The 18,477-nt window shown below is 41.5% G+C and overlaps 1 protein-coding gene across 3 annotated transcripts in view; it reads left to right on the top strand.

The window, feature by feature from the left end:
* RALBP1 (ralA binding protein 1) overlaps positions 1-18,477 on the top strand; it is a 67,511-nt gene that overhangs the window by 38,721 nt on the left and 10,313 nt on the right. For all 3 annotated transcript variants that reach the window (XM_040353963.1, XM_040353962.1, XM_040353964.1), the window contains 4 exons: positions 5,937-6,286; positions 8,804-8,965; positions 10,878-11,009; positions 13,830-13,940. In XM_040353963.1, the coding sequence (XP_040209897.1) occupies positions 5,937-6,286; positions 8,804-8,965; positions 10,878-11,009; positions 13,830-13,940 (755 nt within the window). The remainder of the gene's footprint in view (positions 1-5,936; positions 6,287-8,803; positions 8,966-10,877; positions 11,010-13,829; positions 13,941-18,477) is intronic.

The following is an 18,477-nucleotide window of genomic DNA, read 5'->3' as shown; positions in this document are numbered from 1 at the left end:
GCTATGGGAGCCCATTCATTTGAATGTCGCATCATGATGATCCGACTTGCGGTGCGACTTGTGTGCTGAGGATCTTGAAGGGGAACCTCCGCTCTGGCGTCTCTTCTGATTTTATTCTCCCCTATGCGATGCATAGTAGCCCATTATGCCTTACCTTTGCAGGGAAACAAAGAGAAAGTAAAAGCCATCAGGGTTTACTTCCTCTTTAAAGTGGATGCAAACCCTCCATACACCCAGTGAAGTGAACAGCCTCAGATGATACAGAGGAATTAACTAAATCTCCCTACATAGGTTTTACTTGTATATCTGCTGTCTTCACATTTATATACTGTTTAGAAAGTTCAGATAGTTAGTTAGATTTTCTCTTCCTGTTTAAAATAGAGTGTGATGTCTGGGCATACAGCCAAGATAGCTAAAATGATGGGCTTAACATCAGCTGGATGTGTATAGATTTCAACCTAGTGGTATTAGAACTGATCTTTTTTGTCTACGTTTACTTCAGTTGGCTTCATGAGGGTTTTTAAAAGATAAGTTCAGCTTTACAAAAGCAATCGTGACATGTCCGTGTATCTGTCTTCCCATACTTCCATTACGCACAGGCAGTTACACTCTGACAGGAAGAATCAATGGACTACCAGAACATTCAACAGCGCTCTGGTAGTTCATTGAGAGGTACAAGCCCATAGCTGCAAAGGCTGTCGGTACTTGTAGTTTTCACATTCACAATACTCTGTAAATGAATAGCAAAGCTGGATTTTTTTTTTAGATGGTGACAGCGAGTGGCCAAGTCTACGCCTCTACGGAGGTAGTTCAATGTCATGCGGACAGTTTTTATGGACCTATGTGAAGGAATTTTTTGATATGCTTTTACCAAGTCAATATTTGTGAGTATGATACTTGCCTTCGTATCAAATTAATAACTGTTTATTGAGGATAATGCGCTAGGTCCACACGCCTTCCTGTTGGCGAATGGGGTAAGGGGTAGAAGATCCTTCCATCACTGTCAAAACGGGGACTGGGGGGGACGCTGGAGGCTGGAGCACCTGTAACTTACATGTTGCACTTTAAATATGTTACTAAAGGTGAACTTATCATTTTAACATCACCATTCGCTCACAGAAACATTGTACTGTAGATGGAAATTTGTATGTGTATGTATGTGTGTATGTATGTATGTATGTATGTATGTATATATATGTATATATATATATATATATATATATATATATATATATATATATATATATATATATATATATATATATATATATATATATATATATATATATATATATATATATATATGTGTGTAATATATATATATGTATGTGTAATATATATATATATAAATTTTTAGGGATTCTCATACTTTGTATATCATAAACAAAGGAAAAGGGCAATTCTGTATTGCCCACAGAAACCAAGCATATTCTTCTTTTTTTTTTTTTTACTTTGTTTATTAGTTTTCTGCAGTTACAGTCATCAAAAAGTAAAGGCACATTAAACGCTACAATATTGGCATATTATGGCGCAGAATTCAACCAGCTCATATTATTCAACAGTACTTCCCTCCCTTAGAATAAGTACCCCGGTCCCTCAACGGAGGAACAAGAACAACCTTTGCTCCAGGGTAGCCCACGTGGACCAAACATGGCCACCTACCATAGATACCCATCTCAAGTGGAGCTACCCAATAGGTACAGAACAATACCCTCAACACACTCAAAACCAAGCATATTCTAGCTAATATTTTATATAATGGGTGACAAAACTAAAATCGAATTGATATGTTTGTGCACTTGTTGCAGATTCCTACCTTTTTGTTATTCTGAAGAAATAGCCAATTGTGTCCATGTGAACACAAATAATTTTTTTATTTGCTTTTTTTTATTCCTATTAAATATCAGTTACCCTTTAAATTATTTCTGATGTTTAGATCTCCACACCTAAGTTTCCAGGTCTACATAACTACCATGGCAATTGAAAAGAGGCATCCTCCCCCCTTCTAGATTTCCTATTTATTTAGTTATGCAGCATTAATGGTGAACACCCATTTTGTAACGGAAGGATTGAGACTTGGTTAGGGCTCGGGCAGTTATTTGTAGTGGGGAGAGCTTGCAGTTGGATTCTTATGCCATCAGCAGCCTTAGCTTTCATAAAGAAGTATCACTACATCTTCACAATCTTAAATAATTCCCACAGAGGACCAATTGCTGTGGCACTTGGTTCTCTTCATTTCTGGCAGTAGAAGCAAACTCAAGTAGAGCGCTGTCATGATATGCAGCTTTACTTCTGCCCTTGAGGATAAATCTGTGGAAGATGCAGGTAGATGGTTCTACTGGGAACAATTTTTATGGTCTCATAAATACTTATGATACCGAGGCTGCCCCCCTTCAGAAGCCCTCTTTGGCTGTAGGTTCTTTTTTTCTTCCTCTTTCCTCTTTCTTGTCCTTCCCTTTTTTTCTTTTACACCTTCTAAACCATTAAAAATCGCTCACATGACTGATGATTTGAAAATGGCAATTGATGCTCTTTGTACCGGTATTTGATCATTGTCATTCCTCATTTTATACACTCAGTTTTGACTATGTGTATTGATACTGACTGTCTGATGCAGAGCTTATTGTGACAATCTGATGTACACCTATAAATAAAAAAAAAAGAGCGCTGCGGATGAGTTTGCACAGCCAATTCGTGTCCATTCACTTGTGTGAGCTGCCTGCACGCCGCAGCTCCGCACTAGGACAGAAAAGTAAACAAAGGTTTCTTCACACTGCGTAGCTGAGCACCAGAGCTGTGGTCAGGATATGGACATCCGTTTATATATATATATATTCTTAAAGGATCACTAAAGGAAATATTTTTTTTTTTAGCTAAATAGCTTCCTTTACCTTTACTGCAGTACTGGTTTCATGTCCTCATTGATCGTTTTTGCTTTGAAGTTGCTGTAATTTTGTGATCTCCACACTTCCTGGTTGCCTGTTTCCTTATAACCACAGTACTGGGAGCTTTTCACGGTGGTCTAAGCTGTCATTACTGTGTGTCTAAAACTCCTCAGAACCAATCGGATTCATTTTAAAAACAAAACCCTGCCCTGGATTTGTTTGTTTTTGTTCTGTGTGTCTCTCTAGTTCACAGGAACATGAAACCAGTTTAAAAGTGAAACTAACCTGCAGGCACATTATAGGATTGATTTTTATCTATTTGTAATCATTTTTAAAAGGAATCGGTTAACTTTTATGTCTCTATACCCTGTAAACGGTCATTTCAGCAAAAAAATGTTTTTCCTTTAGTGACCCTTTAACAAACCGTAAATTAGGCTTTATAAGAAGCTTTGGCTGACCTCTTTAGGTGCAGACACAGTGGAGCAAATTTTCCTCAGAATTCCCAGGATATCCAGTGCAGGTGTCTACTGTCTCCCTCCTTCCTTCCCCCTGACCTGTCTGCTTACCTTACAGGTGCGAAGGCTGACAGCTGCCAGCAGGGGAGAACTAAAAGTGGAACAACTTGATAAAAATGATGTTCTTTAGCAAGAAACAAACATTCTACATTAATAATTATGCTAGCAAAATTAGGGTGTGCTGTAAATTACCTCCGACATTTTTTCAGTTTCTTAATGCCAGAGGCCACCACTTTGCTGGCGACCATTGCAGTCACTTCCTCATTGAGAATTCTCCCCTCTCCTTGGTCTCAAAAAATTATATGTCACTTTCTGCAATTCTGTGTGTGGTCAGTTCTGTGTATAGTTCCAGCCTGCATGTATTGGCTCAGTAAAGCCTGGTACACACTAACAGTTTTTTTTTTCCGTTCAACCCAGCGTGAGATCTGCAGCTATCTTCCACACTGAGTTGTTGTGTTCTGACAGGGGGACAGCCCCCCGCCAGAACACTCCATTCAGCACTTTCCGCCATCGGCTAAGAGCGCTGATTGGAAGCAGGTCGTCTGCTGGTTTTCCAGCATGCTCTTCCGACAGACACACACACGGGCCAAATGTTTTTTAAACCGGTTGTTGTCTCCCGACATTCGGCCCGTGTGTACGGGGCTTAAGAGGGATAGGTACAAGCATTGCAGGGTGCCCAGACTCACACCAGACTCACAGTGCTGCTGAGGGAGAATAAAATCAAGTAGATAAGATAAGCCACTCTTTGTAAGTTTAGCCCTTATGCACACTTGAGCACAAAAACACCTGTTTTGCAGGCGTTTTACTTTTTTCTTCATCACTTGCACGTGCAGGAGAGGAGCAATTTGGCCGAAAAATGCATAAACGCTCCGAAATTTGTGAGTGCTAGGTGTGTTTAGCATTTGTGCGTTTTTTCATTTCAATGGCCAGAATGAAATGAACGTCAAAGTGCTTGACACACCTAAACACATTTGTAAAAACGCAGCCTTTTTGAAGCAGATTTTCTTTTGCCAGGAGAAAAGCATTTATAAAAGCCAGAGTGTACATGAAGCCTTAGGGCTCCGTCACACGAGTGGACTCCGCTAGTGGATCCGCCTACTCAGCAGGGGATCTATCCACTGTGATCCCTGCTGAGCAGGCGGGTGACGGGTCCACGTCTGCTTCGCTTGTGCAGACACAGCCTGCTTTTCTTTATGGATGGTGGGATGTCAACAGACCGCCTGCCCGTTTTTATTTCAGCCTGTCATCCAATCCACCAGATGAATGGGTAACGGATCCCCCGTCCATCTGTTTTTAGGGGAATAGGATCGAATGTTGGTGGGTGTAAGCGGACACATGTCTGTTTATATCCACCGCTCTATAGAGGGCAATGGATGGTCTGATTGGGTCCACCTAAAAATCTGACAGGTGGACCCGATCGTCTAGACCCCCCCCCATGTGAAAGAGCCCATACACTTTTCTTTTTTATATCCCCAGCAGCATAGTTTGTCATAGCTTGCTTGCTTTCCTCATTCTCCCTCTCTAATCAGTCCTTCCTCAGCACAGGCTGTCTTATTCTTGTGGGTTCCGCCCTCCCCTTAAAGGGGTTGTAAACCTTTGTGTTTTAGGATGAAAAAACACCTTGCAGTCACTGCCCCCCCCCCCCCAATCCCCATTTTACTGTCAATCAAATCAATGACGCAGCATACACTTGGTGGCCATGGCCGCCGACTGTATCATACGGGAGCGCCCCCCCGCAAGGTAACCCCCTCGGGAGAGAGCTTCCCAGAGGGGGTTAGGTCTTGCGGGGAGGAGCCGCCGTGGGACCCCAGAAGAGGACGATCGGGGCCGCTCTTCTTCTTTTTTTTTTTTAAACCGAAACTTTAGTTTCCCTTTAATGCTGTAAGCAAATTGCCCTCTAGTGACTGCCTCACTCCTTTAATTTTCGGCAAAGTGGAAAGAAAAGATGCAACTAAGGAACAGGACGAAAGAGTAAATTACTGTCTTTTAAACAGCATAGGTACTTATTTCAAATGTTTTATATAGCCATACATTGAAAGGCCAGCAGGAAGCTCTTTGTCAATATGTAAATTTATGACTAAAGTTCCATTTGAATGATCTGGTAAGGGGGGGGGGGGGGATTACAGTATTTTTTTTTTTTTTTTTTCATAGCTTTGAGGATAAATTCATACATCACCTCAAATACAGAGATCAATGAGAGCTTGATGCATAATGAAAAGAAAATGCAGGGATTGTACCATCAGAGAGATGCTATTTTTAGGAGCCATAAATTCCAAAATCATTTTTATATTACAATTCTAAATGTTAAATTGGCTTTTGGTGTAGTCGGGATTTCCTGTAGGTCACAGTCAAGCTTCGCAGGTATTGCGATATGCAGTGATTGTGGGGAAAAGGCAGTAACTCATAGCAACCAATCATATTTTTCCTGGTACTGATCGGACTACTGAAATCTTACTGGTTACTGCGGTTAGCCTTTAGACATTGCACTTTCTTGTTGCATAGAAGCAATGTATTCAAATTAATGTTCTCTTTTCAGGAATCAAGTCAAAGGTCGATGAGTTGAAGGCAGCCTATGATCGAGAGGAGTCTCCAAATCTTGACGACTATGAGCCTTATACAGTTGCCAGCCTACTGAAGCAATACTTGCGGGAGCTACCTGAGAATGTGCTTACCAAAGACCTGATGCCTCGGTTTGAAGAAGCATGTGGCAAAAGCTCTGAAGCTGAAAGGCTGCAAGAGTGTCAGCGTCTCTTGAAGGAGCTGCCGGAATGCAACCTCTACTTGATTTCATGGTTAATTGTTCACATGGACCATGTCATAGAGAAAGAACTTGAAACTAAAATGAATATACAAAATATTTCTATTGTGCTCAGCCCAACTGTCCAGGTAATGAACTATTAGATTTTTTGGTATTTCCTCTATAAGCTGTGTACGCATTCTGAATTTCAACAATGCTGGGACATCAGCATGGTGTGCAGCCTATTTTACAATGGAATTGGTCTTCATGGGGCCACATAATGTCTACTGAATTCCAGCAAAGAAAGATTATAGTACTTTAGAATAGGAACTGCACCCTTCCCTTAAAAATTACAGTAAATGCACATTTCCAATGGCTTAGTAATATCAGTCTACAAAACAGAAGAAAAATATAAATCGGGCTACCTCAACCACCCTTCTTGACAAACACAAACGTATGCAAGTGGGTGATCTATAGTGATATAAGTGAAAGGCTGGCTGCTATATCAAAAGTGACCGTGATGGCCACTAGGGTGCAAAATCCCTCAGCAATCATAGTGATGGTGATTTTCAAGAGAAATAAACAAAAACAAAAGGCACTTGAATCAAAAACCATCAGCTACATATGGGTTTTGGCTCTGAATGAGTTAATAAACAGTCCAAAATGTTGAAAATGAAGAGTCCATTAAATAGCAGGTAATATGTCCAAACACCCGTGCATCTGTGCCACATTACAGATTGGTTGTAAACCTGTCCAAAAGAAAAGAGTGACATCTCCTCCACCAGACTTAGATTGGCTTCTTACCAAATTCCCACGATCCCTTATGACATGGGATCAGAAACCGCATATAGTAGGTCCCAATCTCAGTTTCAGATATGCAGTCCTGATGTATCTAGTTTTCCAAGAAATTTCAGCAGCATCAATGCCCACCATGTAAAAAACAGTGACAGCTCCACATAGTGCATTAAATGTGTAGAAAATTTATTTAAAAGGTTAAAATTGCACTTGGTTATGCAGTTTAAAATTTGCCTTAAATCTAATGTGCCAGCCGGTACACAATACTCTCAGGCACCTGTCCACTGGGGGAACGTTAGGAGCTTCTTGGGTGACGACAGCGCGCCATTCGCCCAAAAACAGATACTTCTAGATGTAGGCTTTTTATTCTTTGCAAAAAAATGTTTTCTTTTTTTTTTTTTTTCATTCTTCTCACGATGGCCATTTTTCCTAAATACAAATTAATCAAACTTCCTTTACCTCCTGGAACTGAGTCTACTTCCTGACAGTGCATCATCTGAGAAGGACATGATATAACATTCCCATGATGCAACTGAGAGACCCTGATTAAATCACCAGTGCCTTACTCTGCCATGAAGTGGAAAACAGTCATTGTTAAAGTGGTAGTAAAGTCATTTTTTTATAAAAATCACTGACAGGCAGGGTTGTTATAACAGAAGAGACCCTAGAAGTCTCTTCGGTCATATATCTCCCCATGCCTATCAACAAGTAATGTGATCTGAGCCACACATGCGTAGCTCAGACCATATTTACGGGCCGCTCTGTGTGCCACTGTAATGTGACTCCCATGTGCATGTGCAGGAATGACGTTTGCCCCGGCACAGTCAGTCAAGTAGCCGAAGATCGCAAAACTGGAAGAAAGACCGGGCGAAGATGGAAGCTGCCGGAGACACGGGACAGCAGTGAGCGCGCAGTGCTGGAGGGCTACGTTTTGTAGGCAAGTCTGTCATGCTGTACTAATATGCAGTACATACTAGTACATTATGGCTTAAGGCTGCTGGGGGAAATGCATCTTTTTATTTTTTTTTATTTTACTACCGCTTTGAGTAAAAGTAAAACATGTTTGTTTAAAGTGTAAGAAAAACCTAACTATTCTTAAAAATGTCCCCCCTCCTCCTACCTATCCTGTCTAATCCTTATAAAAAAAAAAAATAATGTGTGTACTTGCCTTTTTTTTTTTTAATCCACTCTGATCTATCATGTGATTATGTAGCTCCGGCACAGGGAGCACTTGACAACAGATCGGAATTCTGGGAGCCATGATGTCACCCATACAGACCCCTGACATCTCCCCTTTGAGACAGGGAAAGGGACTGAGGCTAGAAATTCCCCAGTCCCTTTCTCAGCAGCCTCAGCTGCACTGAAGATGAATGAAGATCCTATCCCCCCCCCCTTCGTCTCACGAGTGGAGGTGTTGGTGGCAGGTCATCACTGCAAACTTGTTTAACAAGATTGTCATCTGGCTGGACTTTCACTGTTTACAGTGTGCGATAATCGCAAAACTATAATCTATAGAACTATATTGGACTTTCTTTGCAAATTTATATGATAGAGCACATCTTAACAAGTATATTGTGCTGTTTTTTTTGTAGCACTGACTTTTGTATTTTTGTTTATATGTTTTTCTGACACCAGCTGTATAGCTGGTTGATTGGTAGCAGCTGCAGCCTTAATTTGCCCCAATCTTTTTGATCAGAGTTAGGGACTATTTCTATACAGTTCACCTACTCCATAAAGCGCTTGTATTAGGTAGGGCTGGTTCTGAATTTTTGTTGTATTATCTCCTATAAGTGGTGGTGTAATGGTTAATACGCGAGAATGACAAGGCAATGCCATACTTTTTTTTTTTTGTCTTTTTTTTTGTCTTTCAGATCAGTAACCGTGTTCTATATGTATTTTTTACACACGTTCAAGAACTCTTTGGAGGAATCGTCGTTAAGAAAGTGATTAAACCTCTCCGTTGGTCTAATATGGCCACCATGCCTGCACTGCCTGAAACACAAGATACCATTAAAGAAGAAATCAGACGACAGGTTGTTTCCTATTATTTTTGGTATTGTATTGTTATATGTATGTAAGGTGAATTCGGCAATAGGCACTGTATTTCGAATAATGGGCGAAAGTTGCTGAGGAGCACATGCCACTTGGGTCGGTACCTATGTGCCACAAAGGGGGCTTGCTTCTCCCTCCCCCTAGTCCGGATCATGGCTGCCTCCAATTATCTGGGTGGGCAAGCCAATGTTTTATTCTGCACCCGAAGAGTGTATTCACATCTAAAGATTCTGTGAAAGTGTCCACTTTGTCCAAAACTAAGAAAAAATATGTTTTGGCTGTATGTACCTCCGTGCACTGTTTTTTTTAAGAAATTACTCCATAGTGCACAAGCATTTATTAAACCAGAACGCTTCATTCACCCCACCACTATAGTGTCCTGTGTCCTCTCCCCCATCCCAAACTGTAGTGTCCTCTGCTCATATAGCTGTGTACTGTGCACCTCTGCAGGTGTGTGTTTTTATGAAGAAAACCCAATGGTTAAGGAAGAGACAGGGGTAGAGAAAGCAGGGGGCAGTAAAATTCCGCTTTTAAGTTTGTCACAGCCAGCTTTGTCTATACAGCCAGAAAATATCTGGGTTTTTTAGCATTTAAAGAGGAGGTCTGGGAAAAAAAAAAAATGAAAAGCCAGCAGCTACACATACTGCAGCTGCTGGCTTTTAATAAATGGGCACTTACCTGTCCTGGAGTCCAGCGATGTCGGCAGTAGTGTTCCTGGCGTGAAGCCGAAAGGCTACACTGCCGCCGCCATAGCGGGTAAGGGAACCCGGCAGTGTAGCCTTTTGGCTTCACGCCAGGAACCCTTCTGCGCATGCGCGAGGCCCCGCTCCTCTCTTTTATTAGCCCGGCAGCCAGGGGAGGAGCAGGGGGGAGCCCTGCTGTGACGTCATGGCCACGGCCGGACTACCGGAAGTGGGAAAGCATACCTGTCAAGGTATCCTGTCCCCCCTCCCCCCGAAAGGTGCCAATTGTGGCACCGGAGGGGGATCGATGAGCGTTGGTGCCACTTTAGGGTGGAGCTCCGCTTTTAATATGTTTGTAGTGAATATAGGTTCAACACTTAACTTTACCATGACTTTAGGTGTAATGCCAAGCAAACCATTAAACACAAAGTTGAAGTACTTCTTCTCTGTTTACTCTTGCAAAAAATAAAACCTGCTCATCTTTTCCAATAATTAACACACACATCACCAACTCGGCATAGCCAGCGAGTTCACTTCAATGTTTATTTGCAGCTTCCTAGGCTATTTGGGAAGTGAAAATGCAGATTCCTTGTTGAATAAGCCAGTTGGAAACGGAGAGGGGGCATATAAAGCTACATTAACCAAGATATAGGTATCCTAGCTTTCTAGATTTACAGTGTGATGCGGCTGCATGAATCGGAGGATTGGTGAAACCGACTTGCCAATCATTTGGTAGGTAAACTTTCACAAGACATGCTTCCAATTTGTATTTATCTGTTTGTGCGGAGTTCTACTTTAATTACCTCTGTGGTAACACCACATACCATTTAATAGTTTGCCCTGCAGCAGTGGGTTGCAGGTTTGTAAAATCGGCTTTATTTTTGCAATAACCAGAGCTCAGTTTCAATTTTTATTTTATTTTTTATTATTATTATGCATGGGTTCATAGATGATTAATAGTATGAACTACGTAACATGAAGTGCTATTTAGAGTTTTACTAGATAAAGAATTGGCAAGCATAAAATTATATTTATAAGCATAGTTGGGAATGTCAAATCCACCAAAATATTATATTCCAGACTTGAGCAGGCATTGGATCACCCACTTTTCTTTTCATGTTTTTTTTTTTTTTTGTAGACTCAAGTGGCTCATATGCAGCTTACTGTGAATTTGGACTGTATTTTGAAAACCTTTTCTTATATTACACAGGAATTTCTTTTAAATTGCCTGCATCGGGATCTTCAGGCTGGCATTAAGGATCTCTCTAAGGAAGAAAGGCTGTGGGAGGTACAGAGGATCTTGACGGCTCTTAAAAGGAAGTTACGAGAAGCTAAAAGGCAGGTGTGTGACACTCGTATGCTTAGCCTGTCTGCTTCATTAAGCATCTTAGCAGCAGGCATGCCTAATGGTACAGAATGGACAAGGCTCACCCTTGTATGGCTCTTGGCTGAGGCTCAATGTGCTGAATTAGTTGGTCATGTGATTTGCCAGACTTCACTTGCCAAGCACAGCTGCACCCATTTCATATGCTATTCCTTGCCTAAAGTACACGGTCCTTCCTTTCTTTTTTTTTTTTTGGCCTTGTGTGGTTGTAAAAGGTTGTTGGTGTTGCCCTAAACTAGTTTACCAGTGCAAGGTATTTATTCTTCTGAGAATAAAAAAGGAGATTATTATCCTTGGCCAGATAGTCTTAATTATGCCACAGTTTATTATCCTGCAAGACAGGAAAATCTGGTTTTCTGGGTACTGGTACATTGTGCACAGCCTAATGTCTATTAATGAACATAAGCGTAAGCGTATCATTGTAGTTTTGGGACTGTGTGATTTAAGCCGTTTTTTTATAAACACTAGTTTTAAACGTGATAAACAATACTGCAAAAGATAAATGTGTTTATAATAAAAACGTGTAGCACTTGTTTAGGTGATTATTTTTCCTTCAATTTTCCTTTTTAACTAAATATTATTTAGCTGAGCTCCACTTCAATACAGGGCATTTTCACCCCCATCCTGCCCAGACCAATTTTCAGCTTTCAGCGCTGTTATATTTTGAATGAAAATTGCACGGTCATGCAACACTGTACTCAAATGCAATTTTTATAATTTTTTCCCCCACAAATAATTTTTTTTATATATATATATATATATATATATATATATATATATATATATATATATATATATATATATATATATATATATATATATATATATATACATACATACATACATACATACATACATACATACATACATACATACATACATACATACATACATACATACATACAGTGGGAAGAGACTGATCGGTGTTCCTCTGTACTGGTAACACACATCGGTCTTCTCTCCTCTTTACACACTCAGATCCACGCTCCTGCCGTGTTCACGGGCAATCGCAGGTGCCCGGCAGACATCGCGGCCGCCAGGCATGCGCATCGGGTGACGTGGCGTGGCGCCCCCTAGAGGCTCGAGAAGAAAGACGTTGTCTGATGGCGTCCCGGAAAAATAAATAAATCGGGAGATATCCATAACCATTTAACACCAAATGAAAGCCCAATTTGGCCTGAAAAAAAAAAACAACGTTTAATCCACCTGGATACACAAAGTAGTTGTGGTGATATGTGCGGTTTTACTAACGCATGTGAAAGTTGCAAAATTGTGCTTGGGCATTAAGATTTGTTTTATCTTAGGGTTGTAGAGGTAAACTTCAGGCAATGTATTGCCTGCTGAGACTGCTAATGTCATCACAGGTATGCGTCGTCTGTGAAAAGCATTTGGTTGTAGGAGTAGCCTTCCCTAGGTTTCCTTTCCTATCAACACGGTCTGCATCTTCTAGTGGACAGATTGTTGCTGTAGCTTGGGTGGACGTTGTAAGTGTTGCATTTACCTAATGCAGGAAGAGGGTTTGACTGGTTGTGTAAAGAGATACAAGGGGATTCAAACAGCACGTCCACATATAGCCATTGTTGTAAGTCTAGAGTGTAGTGGTAACCAGTCATCCTTAAAGAAAATGCCTACACAGCAGCAAAGTGCAGGCAGTTTTGTGGCAAGGTTTCTGAATAAAGTCAGAGGCAGACTCAAGTAGGACTATACATGTCCTATGTCATTTGGGAAATCAGTTTTAAATTAAAAGGATAACTGTGCCCAAGGTAAAGGTTGTAACCTGTCTCCCTGATCTGATGCCTGCACACGTCCTTCGTTTATCATTAGAGCCCCCACAGATTCTAAAAATATCGGGTGCTATATTGTTACGCATAATGACCAAAAGTGATTATGTTGAACTCTTGTCCACGTCATTCATTCAGAGTTCCGTGAATGTGAGAGCTACAAGGACCGACAGCCTCTTTGCTGTCCGCTTGTAGTTCCCAATGAACTACCAGGGAGCTGTTGAATGCTCTAGGTCAGGGGGTGTGAAACCTAATTTCACAGTGGGCTGCATCAGCATTACAATCGGCCCTTTTGAGGGCAATCATATCTGTAAGATTAGATGTGCACACCCTCCCCTTACATTAGATGTCAAGAACCACCCCACCATCATAATTTAATTCCCCTACTCTCCCTTACATCAAGGTGCACCCCTTTCCTTATGCTGCTGCTGGGAAGAAGCTGGATGCATTGCTTGAAAGCAGAAAGTAAGGGTCTGGAGGAGGGCTGGAGCTCTCCTGCAGCTGCAGAAGAGGTGCGAGGGCCACATGAAATGGCCTGGAGGGCCATGTGTTTGACACCGGTGCTCTAGGTAGTTCATTGATGCTTCCTGTGTGTAACTCCCTGCTCGTACGGCAAAGTCTGCAAGAGCCCTGCTGATCATGGGTGCAATGCTTTACAGGCTCCTAGTAAAGAAAATATGCACATTTTTTACCTGGTGGATGTGCATTTATTTTTTTGCAAAGGTGAACTTATCCTTTTAACCAAGAATCCAAGACAGAAAGGCAAAAGTGCTATCCATGTAACCACCATTTTGACTGATATTGAATTAAAATCCTTTTCCCTAGTGAATAAGAGTAAAATAATATATTACTAGGCTTAGCATGTGTTTTTATTTTTATTTTTATGTTGATGTAATGGGAGCCATGCACAAGAAAGGTGTAGAAATATATTTTTAATTATTCATACCCAATTGTCAGTGTTTCAGTTTCATATCCGGTGTTTTATCCCCTTATCTAGGACTGTGAAACAAAAATTGCACAAGAAATTGCCAGCCTTTCTAAGGAAGATGTTTCCAAAGAAGAAATGACTGAAAATGAAGAAGAAGTCCTTAATATACTGCTTGCACAGGTATTTCTATTTACACTGCTGTGCACTGCTTGTAAGGGCTGTCATTTAACCTTTCCCAACTGTCTGTTCTGAGATTCTTAGCGTGGTTGTTAACTAAAACTTACATCAAGTGAAATAAGAAGTAGGCAATATAGTCATCCTTCTAAAAATTCTGATTGCAGGGAAATCATCCCTTATCTCCTGAATCCTGTGCTTTCTAAAGTCGCTGACTTTGAGCATGCTTGCAGTCATTAGGTCAGAACTTCATAGTTCTATATTTGTTAATCGCACAGGACACAAACCATGGATTATCTGCTGCTACCTTTAGTTGAATGGGCATTTGCAAAAATCTTTGCTGTGACAACCCCAAATGTGCCCATGTAACCCTGCCCACTCCATGAGGCTCCAGTTTTTTTGCAGGTGTCTTTTAGGTGATGCAACCCTTGTCTTGTTGGAGAAAATGTTGTTCTAATTTTTCACCAGTTTTCCTTTCATTCTTCGACTGACACTTCTACCAAGATCTGACTGCTCATTGGCTCAAGACTTGCTAGTAGTTTCTGTATCGTTTACCCTATCCATGCATTGGGAACCATACCTAAACCCTGATGCAGCAGGGATGGCACTGAATCCTGTGTTTAGTATTCGTTAAGTTTCATGGTGCAACTTGTGAGTTAGCAGCAGTGTGCTATGTATATCCAGGGCCGTGGTCTGTTCACATGGCACACAGGCCCTAAAGACCCTTTCGGGGGTATGAACACTGAATGGTGAAGCCTGGATGAGTCAACAATTTAGACAGGTTTTTCCTGTAACTTTACATACTGGTTCCTGGCTATACATGTCTTCGCTTTTTACTTGGATCTGTAGTTCACACTACATTGATAGCACAGGTTATGAGGTAATCTTCACTTTGTGTGTTTTTTCCATAACTTGTGATGGTGCTTTACTCAGCCTTATGGGGTAACATTACGACATCTACCTATTTAAATCTGGTGGTCTCTTTTTAATTCACTACCAGACATAATGCTTATAAGACTAACTCTGCACTTCTGGCAGCCATCTACTGCAAACGACAAAACTGATCATTTGCTGTCTCTCCAGTTGCTTATGCCTCAGCGACGCAGAACTCTGTGCTTGTATTATTGTGATTCCTTAATACCTGACACGCTGAACCCCCTCATAGTCACTATCCATTCTGTGAGTACCCGAATTCTGTGAGAATTCTTCTGCAGGTCCTTGGGAAAACTACAGGTTCCTCTCAAGTTTATAATTGTTGCCTTGTTTGGGAGCAACGTCTGAAACCAACACCATTCCATCCCTCTAATTCAGGCTCCTTCAAGGATGTGCAGCATGTGGCTTGTCTGACGAAAGCAGAATGCATGATTCACCTTTTGGGCATCATCAGGGCTGTCTATGGCTTTCTGACATATCTTCAAATTCTGCCCCCCCAGAAAAAAAACAAAGATTCAAGAAATGTGCTCTCAAAGTTCGGCCTATTTAGGACTTGTAGGTGTTGGGTTAGGTAACCCAAACCTGCTGTGCCGTTTGAGATTGGGTAGATGTTTTTCATCTATAACCTAACTGTCATCTGTTCATCCATGGCCAGGACTGGTAAAGAACTATTCAGGAGGAGATTCTGCAGTTTCTAGAGTTACTAGAGTAACCATCTGTTTAGACCAGGGGTAGGCAACCTTTCAGAGGTTGAGATATACCTGGACAACATGGAGCAAATCAAAGATCCCCGGGGGAAAAGGCACTCTTAATAAATAAATCAAGTGCCCTATAAAAAATAAAAACAGCATAGTGTCCTCCACTCCCCTTTACATTATTCCCCTCACACAGTGCCCCCCCCCTCCTCCACAGTAGGGACCTATTCCCCCTTCCCCAACCCCATACAATAGTGTTGTCTGCCCCCCTTCACATCACACCCCCCACTATAGTGCCCTCTGCCCCTTCTTGTCCTCTTCACACCCTCCCTGCACTGTAGTATCCTCTGCTCCTCCACCAATGCAGTGACCTCAGCCCCCCACCCCCCCAAAAGCAATGTACTCTGTCCCCTTCACACTCTCCCCCCACTGTAGTATTCCCCCCCCCCCCATGCAATTCCCTCTGTCTCTTTCACCCCCCACTGTTGTGTCCTCTCTCCCCTTCACCCCATCCCCACATTACGGCAACCAATCACCTGCTGGTTAATGTAAAACTTTGATTCCAGCAGCTCCTGCTCCCGTCCTCTATCCAGTACCGTGACTTCTCCCGATCTCCGCGTTGCAGTAAGGAGAGCGGTGCTGGCTGGGAGAAGGTCTGTGTGTGGGGCTGTGTTCCTGATTGACGCGTCGGCTACCCGCGGTCGACGTTTTGATCGTGATCAAAGACTTGCCAAGCCTCGGTTTAGACCGATGTAAATCTTGTTGAATAAAGATGTGGTATTTAGTAATGTACTCCTCTTCTAGTGGGTCTCCTCAATATGTCAAAAGTTCAATATTGTTAAATATCAGAATTATCTCTGCTAGAGTAGTCTGTCTTCTTATACAACTATCATCAAAAGTATACAGATATTTCCGAATTCTCTTACCAGCTCATACTTGGTGGACCTGCAGTAATTTTTCCAACTTTCCATCTATTTTTTTTTTCTGCCAGTAAATACCTTATACAGCCCACTTCCTGTTTCTTGTCTGGTAAAAAGCCTAGGCTTATGACATCATGCACTGCTCTCTCACTCACTCGCTCTCCATAGAGTTTGCCAGGAAGGGCAGGGGGGGGGGGTGAGTCTTGGACGGCCAATGAGAGCTGCAGGGCTGCGAAGCTGGAGTGTGTGGTGTGTCTGTGTAAATCCAGGAAGTGAACAGGCAGCAGCTTCAGTTGCCCACAGTTAAAATGATTGCAGATAGACTTAGTGGAAGGGAGATTTCTGCAGCATATTTGGCAAGTACAGAATCGCAGTATATATAAAATATGCAAAGTTTTTGGAGGGAAGCTTCAGAATGGCAAAGATGTTTTTATTACAAATTATATAAGCAGACTGCAGTCCCTCTTTAAACTGGCCATAGATGAATAGAGTAACGATAATTGTTAGGGAAAGCCTTAGGAAAATATGTACAAAAATTCTCAGAACATTTTAATGTCTTTTGTTTGTTTTTACCATTTGATTTTGGAATAAATGGACTTTACAAATGTAAACCCTGGTAGAAATTTGTTCATTCGAGAAAAATGTTCCATCCTGCTCCTTTTGCATTTTCTCATCACTGCAGTCTATTTGACCCACTAATGATTAGAAAAATAAGCAAATGTACTTGGAACATTCTTTTCCTAAGAATTTTTGTTCAAAGCTCTACCTATCTACCTATGTCTCGGGGTACCACCTCCCCCCCCCCCCCCTATAACATTTCCACCTTTTGTGGTTTGACTTATAATTCCAGTGTATTTTGGCCTTCTATATACATTTTTAAAAAAACATTGCCAAGCTGTAGTTATCCTCTCCACACTCCAGTGCTGTCCCTGACTTCTGTCTTGATCCAGCACCAGCAGTCATCTTCTGTCAGAACACCAGTCCTGTGATCCCAGCCTGTTGTATACATGTCTTGTAGAGCAGTGGTCATCAACCCCTTCTTCAGGGCCCACTAACAGGCCAGGTTTTATGTATTACCTTAGGGAGATGCAGACTAGAATACTGCAATCACTGAGCAGCAAATGATATCAGCTGTGATGTATTTCAGTTATCTTGCAAACCTGGCCTGTTAGTGGGCCCTGAGGACAGGGTTGATGACCACTGTTGTAGAGGGCTTATTGTCATTCAGCCTAGGTTCACAGTACTGCATTACACGAGCATTGGTCAGTCCTGAAAAAATGCCTGCCACTGATGGAGAAAGAAGGGAAAAGTCATGTCACCAAACCAGCTAGAAGATTGCGGGAAACAAGCTATGTACAGGCAGTCCCCAGGTTACAAAACAAGATTGGGAATGCCATTCACATCGATGGCTGAATCGCATTTGGCATTGATTAAGTCGGACTATTGGAGAGATATTTTGTATTGCAATTGGACATACTTAGGAGGACGTTTTTAATTGACAGTGTTTAATTTTTTACATTTCTTGCACGGTTTTGCACAGCGCTGCACATTTTATATGATTATAGTATATAGCACTGAGTATATTGCCTGTTTTTGCTAGCAGCTATACACATTTTTTATTTTTACATTTTTTTATAAAAAATTTTTATATACATACATTTTTTTTTTTTGGTATAGCGCTCACTTTCACCCCCTTATTTTGCATTTGATATAAAATACCGGTTTATAATGGCTGCTGAGCCCTGACATCGTGGTCTGTTTACGTACCTCCATCATCCGCAGCTCTCCTGTCATCCTCTCCCTCCTTTCTGTCTGTCGGCTCCGACAGTTAATTTTTTAGAGGGGACAAACAGGGGCACCAGCCTGGTTGCCACAGTTAAAAGCAAGTTTAATGTAAAAACATATACAGTACTAGCTACTCACTAAAGTGCTAGAATGTGCATATAATGGTTAAGTAGTCTGAGCCAAGTGGCAGTGTCCCCGGCATCTGAGGAA

This window comes from Rana temporaria, chromosome 5 (assembly GCF_905171775.1).
Source record: "Rana temporaria chromosome 5, aRanTem1.1, whole genome shotgun sequence".
NCBI classification, from domain to species: domain Eukaryota; kingdom Metazoa; phylum Chordata; class Amphibia; order Anura; family Ranidae; genus Rana; species Rana temporaria.
The sequence above is the reverse complement of the archived record's forward strand: the minus strand, read 5'-3'. Positions and strand labels throughout refer to the sequence as shown.